Raw genomic sequence first — 15,741 nt, forward strand, 5'->3', positions numbered from 1 at the left:
ATGCAACACCTCGTGATGCCAATGTGTCATCTGGCTTGAGCTGCACACAGCCCCCGGGGCGCAGTTCACAGCATGAGCTTTGCGGCAGGGATGGGGGTAACGCGTATTACGCGGCGCCGCCGGGCGCGGGCCCTGGCACCGCAGAGTTTCGCGTTTAAGTCCCTCACTCGACTCGTGCAGCCGCTTGGTATCCTTGGGAGTCCTTGGGCTCGCCGCCTCCCGCGAGCGAGGGATCACCTCCACAGGCCTGGGGCACAGATATTCACTGCTGATAACGCCTGTCGCACGGGCCACACAACGCCAGTGTTCACGCCTCCCTTGGCGCAGCGGATAGGCACTCCTGGAACTGCAGAGTTCTCGGCCAAAACGGGCCCGATTTTTGTTGGGTTTTTTCTCAGCTGGGGGGGGTCCCTTCAGGTCTCAGAATTTCAAACTTTCGTGGGGGGGTCCATCAGCGGGGGCTCATACCGCTTATTGGGACCGCAGGGACGGAGCTCACACAGGAGGGATATTCATCCATGCGCCCCCTGGTGGCCAGTCATCATGCTATGTTTTAATAACTACTCTGCCGTGGTAACAAGCATATGGGTAAGAAAGCATGTTTGTGAATGTACCGGTGACTGCGAGGTTAGCACCATTGACACCCTCATTTATTTCTTACTTTTCTGCCCTAAATAGTGGATTCTTTGGCAGAGCAAGATCACCTCTTTGTGTTTTGAGGGGAAAGGAGTTTTCTGTCTGCCCCTTTTATTAATCCTTCTGTTCCTACCTATTATGTACAGATCAAGGTGATGAAGGCATTTGCCTTCAAACTTTCACCATTGAAGGCACTGTATATTGGGAGTCCGCATATAGCACCAGTTGAATTTTATGAATTATTTGAATCATTGGTAGTCTTATTGGGGTATGAATTAAACCAAGTGAATGACCTAGTATAATTTACTGGATTCTCTTCTCATTTTACATGTTTAGTGTTTTAAAATCTGTATGTATTCTGGCACTTTTATTTTGTTTTTAAATAATTATTTGTGGTTTTCTTATGCACTGTTAAGCACATTTTCCTTTACTGCATCTGATCTTAATCTTCATTCTGTTTTTAGCAACAAAGGTTCTGGGGACAGTTAAATGGTTTAATGTACGAAATGGGTACGGTTTCATCAACAGGTGAGTTGCAAACCATGCTTTCGTCTGAAACAATTTCACTTCTGTATATTTTAAACCCAATATTTGGACTTTGCAAGCCTTCATTTTGAGATGTAATTGCTTAATTGTTAGTTTCTAATTGCATTGTGGACAATTTAAATTATTTTCAATACTGCCCCTGTTCCACGCAATTTATTTTTTGCTATCAACTACATTATTTTGTTTATTGAATAATCCATGCAGATAATTTGTTAAACATGCAGTGGCTGTAGTTACTTTTTTTTCTCCTTTCAGAGAGGTAAAAGATACTGAAGAGCCACATGATTTGCAGATTTGCATGCTTTGAATATTCTCTGCCATCCTGTTTGGAATCCGGACTTCCTTGGTGTACGACAAGTAATATTCAAAGCATATGAATCTTTGAAAGATACCAAAGGTGGACATTTAGAGTTACAGGAATGTTATTATTGTATGCCTGATACTTCCAGTCATCTATGCTTGGCTTCATTCGATTTTTTGATGCCAGTAACAAAAAATACACATTGATCATTTGTAATGCATGCAAAAGCAACAAGCTGAAGCCCAGGCAGCGGTTCCCTGTGAAGTTTCAATTACATGTATTGTGAGGAACCTGAGGCATCCTCACTTTTCTCCCCATCATCCTCTGCTCAGGTGGCCAGGGAAGGGCAATCGCTCTTGGATCCTAACCCCGGGGACTGAGAAGCAAGGTAGGATCACCTGGTTAGAGGAGACTTGGGGAATGGCAGGGGGATGTTCTTGGGTGAGACATGGTATCCCCCCCATTTATTCAGTGATGAACCCTTGCTCTCATATGCATTTGTGGGATATTGCTACACTTTTCCTGCTGCCCAGAAAAACATCAAGACATTCTAAATATGCAACCTTAGGATGACGAAGAAGGGGAGGTCCGCAGGCGAGACAGGGAATCCCCCTTTCTCCTATGAGAACCAATCTCCCCCTACGCGTCCTTTAGGGGCTATTGCAAAATATCTCCCTTTTATTTCCCTGCATTGAACCCACCGGAAGAGAGTGACTAGGAATAATGAACACTAATAAGGCATTTCACCACTTTAGAACTGAGATGAGGAAGATGCCTGCTGAGGGTTGTATAGGTCAGGCATGTATCAAATGTTCCGCTAATTGCGGCCAGGCAATTATAAGTTGGAACTCACACCTGCCAAGTGGTTGCAGGTGTATAAAAAGGTAGTAGACCAGCAGGGAATCCTGTATGTGAGGAGGCAGCCGAGATGGGTCCTAAGGGGGAGAGCTAGGATGCTGGCAGACGACCCCAGGAAGCTGTGGAGCCAAGGGCCATGTGGGCTGCGAGAAGGCGACAGATGTGGGAGCCTCATTGGTTGCAGGTCCGCAGCCAGAGCTGCGGATGCCGGAGAAAGAAGCAAAGCAACCAACAGCATCTGTGGAGAGAAAGCATAGCTGCCAGCGGGAGACTGAAGGGCGAGCAGGGCTTGCAGTCGAAGATACATGAGCACAGCATCCCAGAGGAGACGCCAGGGACCAGTGAGTGAAGGGGGAAAATCACTCGACCCGGAGCGCTTGTGGGGTATGGTGGGGCCTGTGGGGAAACCAAAATGAATTGCTCAATGAATGGAAAAGCATGCCCAAAGGAATGTGTTGAGAGACGAATAAGGACAATAAAACTTGCAAGTGGCAGATTAAGAGATCGCAGATATTGAATACCGAACTGAATGAAAGCTTTTGGCAGAACTATGAACCGATGACAAGTGTGTGTGAAATTCATATACTGCCTATTTGAAAAGTAAGCATGAGCGGTATGAAACAAAGAAGGAAGCAAGTATGGAAGATTTCAAGAGAGCGTGAAAGCAAGGTGGTGAAGGAACAAAACCACCACGAAGTGACCTATATACGAAAATACATTTTGGCAAGGCCAAAGCCTGGCAAAGGAAGGAACACATTGTGGCAAAGCCAAAAGGCTGACGAGAAGAAGCCAAGTGAGTGTGAACCATCACACAGGTACAGATGAACCTGTGTGGGATAAAGAGCGTGGGGTTCTTGGTTGCGCGGCTTGTAATGTGTGGATCTGACAACTGCGCCTAGACTGTGGGGAACCCCAAGTGTGAAAACCAAAGAGGTTGCTGAAATGAAACGAGAGAAAGCAGTCTGATTGACTGTTAAGAAACCAGAAGGAGTGTCAAATTGGTTTGGAGCTGTTTTTGAACGTTGAAAGATTGTACAAGTGAACTGTCTTGAACTTGGGGAAAGGAACCCTGAGGTTTTGTGGAACTGTCTTGTACTTGGGGAAGGGAATCCCGAGACTTTATGGAAATATCGTGAACTTGCGCAGGGGGAGCTGAAAAGTAAGCCTGGAGCTGGAAGAAGCTCAGAACTTTATTGGGAACACTTTCATTTACTGCTGACATCCCTACACATTGTTTAGCTTTAGTTGTGAGGGCAATTAGAGGTTTTGGACACAGACTTTTAAGTTGAACTTCCTGACTAGACTTTCCTTAATTTCTTTAGGTAGGGAAATCCCCCTTAGTATAGGGCAAGTTAGGCCTTCAACCATCCTGACATTTAAGTTAATAAAACAATTCTGTTTGAACTTTGAATCTGTTGTCTGTGTGTTTCAAGATGCCTTCACAGTGTGGAAAAACTTTTACTAGCAGATCGAAGACATTCTATTGCTATGCCTCAATCCTTACGTTAATCCTAGGAAATTGATTACGAAGTGGATTAGCTTAACTGTTTGGTGTGAATCACAAATTAATAAAAATTTACCTGCATGGTGATTCCGGTACTCTTATTGCTTACTTCTAACAGCATGTTTCTATGAATAGAGTCCCACCAGTGGAAACATAATTTCCCCATAGGTTCATTTTGAGTAAAAATGTACTTTTGGGTATGGGTGCAGTATTTATTTAGCACATAGAAAAGTTCAAATGAGTGTGAAGGTAGTGCCGACATGTGTTTTGCGGTAATGGAGCGCTTTGTCATGGCCTGGGGTCTTCTACCCCTTACGTGACTAACCTAATTAGAATTTGGATACACCACCTCTGTCCAAACAGCTGGCTTATTTGACCATTTGGAAAATCCGAACACTAACGAATGCATGCCCTTCCCCCTCCCAGTTGCAAAAGGAGTAAAAGAGCCCTACACTTGATAAAGCACTCTGTTAGCATGAAGCATGTATCAGCACTACATTTACCCTCATTTGATTTTCTCTTTATGTTAATTAAATAGTGCACCCATATCTGTAAGTACACTTGCACTCGAGAAACATGACTGGGCAGTGATTTTCTACTGGCACAACAATGCTAGCTATGGCATAGATCCCCAATTAGTTCTCAAGGAACTGGCTGAATACCTCCTATATAGTAAACACAAAGTGCAGCCTGGATACCAACGCAATTATTCAGAGGGAGCTCAGTCTGGGCTTTGTCAGCACAACCATTTAACTCTTCTTCATTTACTCTTTTGTCCTTCAATATCTTATCAGAACACCTAATCTTGCAGCAATTGATGCCAGAAAGCTGCTCTTCATCTATGAATCAGAAAGACTGGAACCCCCCCAATGGACATCACTCCATGCTTGCTAGTAGAGTTCCTCCCACACCTATAGCTGTAGTCTCCAATGGTCCAAACACCAGTTCATTTCTTTTTTATAAGGGCAGACATTGTGGCTGGGTATATGCTCATGGGTGAGATCTATGTCTGTCCAGATAGAACCTCAGAGCCCTAGTCACATGTAGATGGTTTTTAGCTCCCTCAGCCTAACACTGGACTGACCCAGGTTGAAACATGTTTTGATTTGTCTGTAAATGTAGCTGTTTTATAAGGAATCAAAGACAAGCCACCCTTTAAACAAAACGTGTGTCATCTGCTGTACGGTTTGTTACAAGACAAAGCTTGCAAGACAAAGCCTCATTTTCATGGCAGGCGTAACCCTATCATAAGCTCCAGGAAGCCATGAGCCCAGATGTTGTTCATATGACCATCTAAAACATTATATTTGTACATAACTTCTTCTTTCTTTCCTGGAACAACTTCAGTAATTTCCTGGTCATGTACTCATCCTTGCCTTGTTTTCACAGATTCTTTGTTACCTAAGAGCCATTTCTCCATCCATTGCTCACTCCCTTGCTATCCATTTCCTGCTATGAAGCTAATTAGTCTATTTCCCATCTAAGTGTTATTGTCATCTAAAATGATCCCTTATTTTCTGTATTGAATTAGCCAGATATTGCATATAAGTTGCCCTTGTTACCGAGCAGCCCCCTGCCATTCTTTAGATTTGTGGTGGACTATCTTGTCTCTAGTGTTTAGTTGCTTATGGGGGCCCTTCACTCAGACTCCTTGTGCTTGCTCATTTGAAAAGCGGTACAGACATTGCCTTGTAGCATACACTATTAGCAGACTGCATGTTATTCTGCAGCAAACCACAGTATAAGCTTGATTTACTCTGGCGTCCTCATCTCCATGCTTACCAAGTATTGGCTGGGCAAGATTGCACCCGGAAAAAGCTTCTCTGAAAGAATGCTGTGACTTTAAGACATTTAGACTGGGCCAGGTACTAGTATATGCAAGCATTTCTCCACCGGGCAGGCCTTGAACCCTCAACCTCCCTTCTCCCATCACCGCCGCCTCCCCCTTCCAGTTCAGCAACTGTCTTCTTCCAATTCCTGTTTTGAGTATGAGTTTGGTGGGAAATAATCCATTCATAATGTCCGCTCGTGGACACACACCAAGAGAATGAGATACCGGCACAGCGCTATTTGGCAGTCCCACGTTTGATTCATTCAGAATGCTTTTAAACGGAGCGCAAAACGACAGCAAATACTTCGTCCATACCTGTGCCTTCTGTCACCAAGTCTTCATATTTATACACATTGGCCAGCAGGATTATATGACACATGGTTAACATAAAAAGGAGCACATTGAAAATAATACACACAAAACATATTCTTAGAACACGGTTGTCAGTCAGCCACCTGGTTTGTCGCTTCACATTTTGGATAGTGCATCGGCAAGCTAGGCCAACAGAATTTAGCCAACCAAGTCTATTCCTGTTTTCGCTGCGACACACTGAAAGAACGGCTTGTTCATTTAAGTAATAGACATATGCTCGAGCTAGATTCTCAAATGACCCTTTGAACATCAGTTCTTTCACTACCTTTTGGAACTAAGGAACCCTCAACTATGCACATAAGAGTGGCAAAACAGTAGAGTCAGTAATATCTATGGCCATAATATCCTTAATGGCATTTTCCTGCATCATGAAAGCATTTGTGGTTGCGACAGAAGTGGCTGATGCTTTGAGACACACAGTTATTGTTTGACATATTGCAAGAAGGCAGTTGCTACATAGACCCACAAGAAATACTATTGCTAATACTTCCATTAGAATGGATAGCAACTTCCAACTAAAAGAAGTGAACATAGACAACAGGGAACCACCTATATCCAATGTGTCAGTAGGAACATGAGCTTGGTCAGCGATGCTCTGAACACATGTATTTTTCTCTAATACTTCTGGATTGGAGACAGGGTGGCATTGGAAACACTGATTACTGTACCAAACAAAGATGCCGCTGCATAATATTCCAGTCAAAACCACCCTCCTAACGCACAAACAATCCATTCTAACAGTACTGCATATAAGAACCCCTTGGAACAATGCCATTTTCTTTTTTTCTCTCTGCAGAAGCATAGAGATGCAAGGACACTCTCTAGGGTGAAATAGACATACACTCATGGTTTGGCATAGCTTGTGTATGGAGCAAAACAACAAAAAGAAATTCCAACAAGACAGGTTTCATGGAGCTTAATTGCTCCTTGGAGTGTCTTTGTGCTACTGCACCCCTAAGTAGTCCATTAAAGTTGGCAGGAAAAGCATTCCTTATAGTTTCCTTGGTCGTAGATTATACCCTGGCCAGCAGTGTCTTTTGGGCTAGCGGCAACGATGCAAGTCTCGAATGTCTTAGCAGAAGGGGTGCTTTCAGCACCGGACACAGCAGGCAATGGTATGGGTAATAGAGAAGATGATGCACGCTTTTTATGTGAAGCATGAACCCAATGCTTGCGACCACGACATTGCACATCCATTTGAGCGGCGAGCAATACCTGCACCAGCCCTTTCCACCTGGGCTGCATTCCTGATGCTCACTGAAAGTTCTTTGTAAATACCCAGTCACTTGCATGGATGCTCTGTCCTGGCCCCTCCAATGGTGTTGGTAGACAATTAGCAATCTGCTTGCTCAGAATGGACAGATTTTTAGTTGGCTCTTTACAGTAGTCAATTAACAGCGGTTATCGCACATTTTTCAGTACTTTTGGATTTGGCACACCCCATACATTTGCATGACTAATTTGTAAGGAGACAATCTAACACCTGAGTGCATAACAGTTCTCATAGAGAATAATGCTAGTGGGAGTGCGTCTACCCATCCTAGGGCACTGCTAGCCCACATCTTGGACAGCTTATTTTTCAAAGTGGAGTTCGTTCTCTTTACCAGTCCCGCTGCTTAGGATGATAAATTGCATGGATTTTGTGCCATATGCCTAATGCTTTACACACTAATTTCGTTGTGTTATTAACAAAATGGACACCATTGTCGCTCCAGACAGTGTTAGGAAGTCCAAATTGGCGGAAATACTCCTTTTGTGTATTTTAGCAGTAATCTATGCAGTATTATCTTTTAAGGGGAATGCTTCTACCCGTTTGCTAAATATGCATACTATCACTAACACATATTTCTTTCCTTGACAGGGAGGCAATTCAATCAAATCCATTTGTAACGCTTCAAAGGGAAATTCAGGTGGCCGAAAATGTCCTTTTGAGGCTCACTCGCTCTACCCAATGTTATAGGATGCAAATACTAAGCAGTTTTAACAAGAAGCAACCGTGACTGGTCTTGGCTTAGTGTTACTTCACATTGTAGTAATCAACTTGTACAATCCCCTGCACCTACATGACACGGCCATGAGCATAGGACAACATTAAAGGCAAATACATAAGTGGTAATTTCTATTTTTACGTCATCTTGCCTGTCTAGCAAACAACCATTTACATATTTCACAGTCTGTTTCCATGCCTCTAATTCTTTGGCAATAGCCTCAGACTGAGTTTTACCATCTCTATAGTGTTGTCAGATATTGCAGTCTCTTTTCGTGCTTGGCAGACATACGTACCCGATAGGGAAGACTGAGCAGTTGCTTTGGCAGTCTGCTCAGCAAAAGCATTGCCTTTTCCTGTATCATCTACAATTGTTTTGTGTGCACTACATTTAATGATGGCCATTTTCTTTAATAGTGTCATGGCATTCAGTATTTTTAAGATTAAAAAACATGTATTTTGTGCCATGTGAAGTCGGTAACCCTCTTTCAGCCCATAGGCGACCAAAATTGTGTGCTATGCCAAATGCATACTGGCTATCTGTGTAAATGTTTACCGTGGTCTGCACTGAGTTCACTTGCTCTGGTAAGGGCAATCATTTTGTCTGCCTGGGTTGAATGCCGAGGATTCCGATGCTTGGTAATCTGCTTAGAATCACATACTGTGCATATGGTCCGACATCCAGTGGTAACCGCATAGTATTAGATCTTGTCTTTCGGGGACCAAAAGGGGGCCTCGGCATAGGGGTGTCTGTAACACTATCCATATCGTGATGTGTACTGTACCCAAAATCCCTCACGCGCCGATGTCCCTCAGATTGTTTTTTTCCACCCAGATAACTAGTCGCCCTATAGCGGAGCTCTTCATAAGAGACATTTTTTATCTTTATACCGACTTTTTCATTTATTTCCCCATAAGTAACTTCGACGATGATTCAAGCAACTTCGGCGAAGACTGCGGGAAGTTTCTACAGCGGTGTATTTCAGCGCCTAAGGTCTGGCGGCAGAGCCATCCACGAGGCCGGGCCCTCTGGTCGGCCTACACAGTAGGGAGAGTGGGTTCGGGGTGGCCATATCTTTCGTTATGTCTCTCCTCGTTCCCCCTCTAGGTCTGTTCATACTCGTCTATACCTTTCGCTATGGAAAGGACACCATTTAGGTTCAGGTACTCGTGGAAAGACTAGCACAATACGTGTAATTCTTGTCTACCCCTAGATCACGACTAGAAGCGGTGTGCGGCCTGTAAGCTCTTTCGGCCTAAGACCCTTAAGGAGCGCTGTGTAAAGCGGTCGGCCGCATACGGTATGTCGCGGGCTGAACCCTCTTCCCCCACTGCCATTCCCGCCGAAAGTGACGGGGGCACTGATGATGACCAGATATCCGTGTCAGATGGCACCGACCTTGAGGTGGACGCTTCTAAGTCCGCCATGCCCGTCCCCGACCCTTCTAGGCCTGACGTAAGTCTCGCTTTGGGGACAACACCCAGCGACAAGGGCGTACAGAAACCACACACTAAGCACACAACCCCATCATCGATTTCAACGGTTCCATCAAAAAAGGTGAAAGCGGCAACAGGACCCCCGAAAATGTCAGCGGAATCCTCTGATCTGGTAGATCAGCAGCCTTCCCGCATCTGCAGCAGCGTCTTGCGACTGCGCACTCCAAAGCTAAGGGCGCTACCTCTAAATCAGGTTTGGACACCGAAGCGCGATCAGCCGAAGTTCTGGCGCCCCCTAACGCCCAGGTAGGCCCAAAACCTACTTCTAGAGCACATAGCCTTTCCACAGGCAATAAATCTACCGCTAGGCCCTATGGCGCCGCAGTAAGCGGTAAATCTACCGCTAACCCGTTGACTCACGCCGATTTGGCTGAGATTGAAGACAGTCTTGCGAGGATTACTTTGGCGGTTGGGCTGATGCCTAAGTCAACATCGAAAAGCATGGAGCGTGCCGCGGACAGGTCTAAAGACGCGCCATGGCGCCCCAGTACTTGCGAAACCTACGAGGACAGTCAGGAGCCTCTGTCCAACACCCTTGGGGCCAAATTTCAACACCAACGAGAAGGCGGCAACATTTTTCCACCTTTTGCCCCTTCTGGTTCATCTAAGTGGACCAGGGAAAAGTTTGAAGGATACATGGACCGTCTAGAAAGGATTATCTCCCGTTCAGAGCATCCTTCCCCTAAGAGATCTCGTGAAGACCCTCTTTTAGTGTCAGCTTCACGTTTCCAGGAAGATCTTGACTCTCAAGACCCTTCGGCTTCTGTCCACCATGAAGATGTGGTCCAGATGGACACTTACCAAGACATCTATGGCGAGGAAGAAGACCCTTGCTTCCTGCAAGACTACCCTGATGACCAGGCGGATGCCATGGGCAACTGGGAGGAGACCCAGCAAGTGGAGACGGAGCCATGGGCGCGCGCAAGGTCAGGACACTGATGTCAGATGCCTGGATTCCCCTTACAACACTCCGGCCCGTCAGGGCTCGCCTGTGGACGATCAAATGGCTTTCAACGCCATCTTAATAAAGGCAGCACAGCACTTTAAGAACACCACCGAGGAGTCGGTACCCGAACAAGATTTTGTGGAGGACATTCTCAAAGAGAAACCCCCTTCAAGCCAAGCCATTCCTCTCATGAACTCTGTTAAAAGAAGGTTGGCCCCCTCCCTCGTCACGCCAGCACAGACCAGGGCAGTGAATCTAAGAGTGGAGAAACTATTTCGGCCATCTCCTACTGACCCTCAATATATTAAAGGCCGCGCCACCCCCGACTCCTTGGTAGTCACTACCACCCAGAAACGGGCAGGAGTTCCCCTTGCTAGGGGGGAGGCACCTCCAGATAAGGAATCTAAAAGGTTGTACGCCTTAGGTAAATGTGTTACCTCGGCAGCTGCATACACCACACGCATAGCGAATAACACTGTGCTGCTTGCCAGTTATGCAGACGCACAATGGAACCTTGTACAAGGTCTCCAGGAGGTCCCTGAACCTGCTAGGTCCAGACTACTCGCCATCGTGGTCAAGGGCAGGCAGGTAAATTACAATGGAAATAAAAACACTCTGGACACTGCTGAGACGGCAGGCAGGTCCCTGCCCCAGGGCACACTACTTAAGTGGCACGCTTGGCTCCGCAACTCTGGGTTCAAGCCTGAAACGCAGGCCGCTCTTATTAACAAGCCCATAGAAGAGACCAATCTCTTCGGTAAAGCGGTCGACGATGCTCTGGAGACGGCCAAGAAAGAGCATGAGACTCTTAAGTCCTTACAACAAATAACTCAGAAGCCTTCCCCCCAGAGGGGAGGCGGTTCTCGGCGGTCCTTTCAAGGCCAATCCCGTTCAGGTCAAAATAATTACAATACGGGAAACTAGAACTCCGGACAAGCATCTGGAAGCCCTGCCAACTACCCATCTAGGGGTCAACGACACGGCAAAGGCAGAGGCCCCAACCCGAGAGGAGCCGCAGCCTCTGGTCAGAAATGACCAACGGATCCGGGTCCCTTCCCATGTCACCCCGGTCGGGGGGCGCTTAACATCTTTCCTTGCGGCATGGGAGGGGATAACTTCAGACCAATGGGTCATAAAAATGTTCGCCCACTGGTACTGCGTGGAATTCCCCAACCACCACAGTTTACACCGCCACGTTCATGAAGCCTCACGCCGGATCATCTGCAGATCCTGATTCAAGAGGTGCAAGCGCTTCTGGGAAAGGACGCCATAGAAGCCGTCCCTATTCTTCAGGTAAACAAGGGTATTTATTCAGTGTACTTCCTTGTACCCAAAAAGGACCTCACCATGCACCCTGTTCTAAACCTGCGCCCAGCAAATAAATTTATAAAACCTCAAACATTTTGTATGGTAACGCTACAGGAGGTGATCCCACTGTTGAAACAGGGGGACACATGGCAACATTGGACATGACAGATCCATACTTTCATATTCAATGTTGCCAACGCAGAGGAAATATCTAAGGTTCATGATAGAGGGCAGGCACTACCAATTCAAGGTGCTCCCCTTCGGCATTGCCTCGGCGCCAAGGGTGTTTATAAAGGTCCTGGCAGTAGTGGCAGCACACCTGCTCAGACTATCCGTCCTGGTTTACCCTTACCTCGACGACTGGCTCGTAACGGGGGATTCTTGCGACACATGCTTTTTGAACACCCAGAAGACCGTAGACCTTCGGTTCAGTCTGGGATTCTCTATCAACAAGAAGAAGTCAAGTGTAGTCCCCAGTCAAGTAAAACAATTTCAGGGGGCTCTAATCCGGACGAAGGACGGCCTCGCCTTCCCCTCCACCGAGAGGGTTCAGAACATGCTTTTTCAGATCCCTCAATATGTAGCCAGTCGGGAGGTGACGTTGCACAAGGCCATGCGGCTGCTAGGTCTGATGGCACAAAGAAAAAGGGGGGAATTATCCCATAAGCAGTGAGTAAAGGGATTAAGAACTAGAGTAAAACAAGAGGGTCCGCACTGCTGTGGGTTTAATTAATTAGTTCGAGTAACAAGTTATTTGTCAGGGTGTACTACAAAGGTATCACTCAAATGTTTAGGCTGTAACAGACTCTGAAAGCAAACGGGGTAGTCTGATGATTGAGAAACCATAAAAAATATTTATTTAACAAAGAAATAGTTGTGTAAATAATACATAAACTAAACATAAAGCAATATAACAAACATATAAATGCATTTGTTCGATGGTTAGAAGGTTAATAGTCAAGAGACACCAAACACAAAAACTTAACAAAAACACAGCAGTGCGGACCCTCTTGTTTTACGCTAGGTATGATGGCATCATGCATATACTTGGTTCCCCACGCACGCCTGCGCATGCGTCCCATGCAAGAGTGGCTCAACAGCCAGTGGTGTCAGGCCAGCGGACAATGGGAAGATCTGATAGTTGTCTCGCCAGCCCTCGTTCTCTCTCTGCAGTGGCGGTCGAGGGAAAACCTCTTAAAAGGGAAGTCCTTGACCACTCCCGCAGTGGAAGCCACTCTCACGACAGACGCCTCTCTCACGGGGTGGGGGGGGGGCTCAACTGCTTCAGCAGACAGCGCATGGAGTGTGGTCCCCACAAGTAGCATCCAACCATATAAATCTGCTAGAGCTATTAGCAGTGTTGAAGGCACTAAAAGCCTTTCAGACTCAACTACAAGGGAAAGAGTTCTGGTTCTGACAGCCATGTATTACCTAAACAAACAAGGGGGCACACACTCTCCAGGGCTATCTAAGCTGTCCCAAAACATTTGGAATGTGGGCTCTCCAACACAAGATGTTTCTATTGTCCCAACACGTTCCAGGAGAACTCAGTCTTCTGGCAGACGTGCTCAGCAGAGATTTCCCACTGCCCGTAGAATACGAATGGCCTCTGCACGAAGACATCTTCTCCAATGTCTTTGCAGAATGGGTGTCACGACCCTTACCCCAGACCCCTACTGTCAAGTCCACTTGGCAGGTAGGATCAGGGCTCGTGGCTCCATTAAGGCCTTGAAGGCCTGGCACCCACTCCCAAGACTCTCTTGGAGCCAGTCCTGGCGCCAGGCTCATACTCTTTGAAGAACGTGTGCAAAAGGGGTCTACTTTTTTCATTTGGGCCTGCAGCTAACATGGAGGCACCCACATAGCTTGGTTCCTAGGAACTAAGCAATGCGTTATAGTGTTTTGGGTGTGGTGGCCTGGAACTACTTTACCTGGACTACTTTGTTGGGGCTATTTAAACCACACCCAAGCAACAAAGCACGCTTCGTGTTACTTTGCAGACTGCAACGTGACGCTCACCGTGTCCTGTGATACCCACGAGCCTCGGAGAAGAGAACCTGCAGAGGAGACAAAAGGGACATCGTTAGCAGCATCTTACCTGCAATATCATCCTATCAGTGAACAGCTTCTTCTGGACACCGCATACCTTCCGGATCAAAAAGACCGGAAAGAGAAAAGGAGAAGACAATATTAGAAAAGGCATACTCTGGCATTGCTAAGCTACGAACAGCACAAGAAGCCTACCTGGCTGGTTGCCTCCCGGCCGGCATCGCTCCGGAGTTCCACACACGCTGGAGAAGCACCGTGACCTGTAAGGAAGAAAGAACACAGGTAAGCAAAGGCAAGACAAAGCAGCGCCGCGCATATCGCTTACTGACCGCATTACAACGCTCATCACGCGCCATCATTTATCGGCGCTGCCCAACTTGACCAGTTTGCCACGCTGAAGCTCCGCACACCTAGGGAGGGAGAAAGACATTATTAACCAAAAGAAAGGCATGCAAGGATAACAGCGCTATACAGAACTGCTGCAATAAGACCTACTTTAGAGACATTGAACGGACACGCGCCAGTGAAGTAACTTGGTCGCCCACTGAAGACAACGTGCTCCTGCTAAGAAGGCAGGATGGAGAGCACACCTAATTCCACAACTAGGTGAGGAGAGGGCCCAGAGGGGCTGAAGCCAAAAGGGGTGTTGGGAGGATACTTACCTCAGTTGGCTAGTCTTGAACCCAGCCCTCCTGTGTTTTCAGGCTGAACATCCTCCGTAGACAACATCCAGGGAAACTGGGGAGAAGATTCCGGCAACCAACCCGGGCTGAGTGGCGTCCCCGTGGATACCAGGTGAGCTTAACAATGGGGCTTCCCAGAGATCAACCTGTTTGCAACTCAGGAGAACGCCTAATGCCAAGACTACACCTCCAGGTACCCCCAGAACTGCTCCAAAGGGAACACTCTGGATAACATGGTCAGGGAAATTTGTCTACGCTATTCCCGCCAACACGCCTACTCAACAAGATAGTGCACAAGATGCACCAGGAACCAGTCACCATGATATTGGTGGCCCCCATGTGGGCCCGCCAACCCTGGTTCGTTCATCTAATGGAAATGTCCCTCTCCCCACCAGTAAAACTACCCTACCCGTACAACATGCTGTCTCAGGACAGGGGGGAGACCCTATACCCATGCCCACAAACTCTGAACTTAGCAGCATGGCTCCTGAGGTCATAGCGTTTGGACACCTAGAGCTCCCTCCGAGATGCATGGACATACTCAGAGAAGCTAAGAAACCTAACACCCGATATTGCTATTCCAGTAAATGGAAACGCTTTGTCATCTGGTGTAATACCAAGGACGTCAATCCCATTGATTGCTCACCCACACACATTGTGCTGTACCTAACCCATTTGTTGATGCAGGACTGGTCTTCATTTCCCTAAAGGTTAATCTTGCTGCTCTCTCAGCCTACACCACGTCGCAGCAGAAAGTGTCATGGTGGAAAATACCGGTTATTAAGGCCTTTATGGAAGGGGTTGAGAGAATCCATCCCCGCATTTCTCACCCAGCTCCTCGATGGGATCTAAATGTGGTTTTAACCAGACTCATGCGATCTCCCTTTGAGCCAATGCATAAAGCAAGTCTAAAAGACCTTACTTACAAGACGGCCTTCTTAGTGGCTATCACTGCTATTAGAAGGGTTAGTGAACTACATGCCCTTTCTGTTCTAGACCCTTTTGTTACAGTCCACAGGGATAAGGTAGTTCTGCGCACTCATCCCAGATTTGCGCCTAAATTAATCTCGAAGTTCCCACTTTCTTCCAGAATCCCACTAGCATGGCTGAAAGAAGCCTACACACACCAGATGTGCACAGGGCAGTCATGTTCTACCTGGAAAGAATGAAACTACTGAGGAAAACAAACCAATTTTCCGTTTCAGTGGCAGCTAGCAGAGAAG

General features: G+C 46.7%; 1 protein-coding gene across 1 annotated transcript in view; it reads left to right on the top strand.

Moving 5' to 3' along the window:
• The window catches only part of LOC138472340 (Y-box-binding protein 1-like), a 707,873-nt gene that overhangs the window by 187,710 nt on the left and 504,422 nt on the right, over positions 1-15,741 (top strand). The window contains exon 2 of the mRNA XM_069610465.1: positions 1,101-1,164. Within this exon, the coding sequence (XP_069466566.1) occupies positions 1,101-1,164 (64 nt within the window). The remainder of the gene's footprint in view (positions 1-1,100; positions 1,165-15,741) is intronic.

This window comes from Ambystoma mexicanum, chromosome 8 (genome assembly GCF_040938575.1).
Source record: "Ambystoma mexicanum isolate Mex_15411 chromosome 8, UKY_AmexF1_1, whole genome shotgun sequence".
NCBI classification, from domain to species: domain Eukaryota; kingdom Metazoa; phylum Chordata; class Amphibia; order Caudata; family Ambystomatidae; genus Ambystoma; species Ambystoma mexicanum.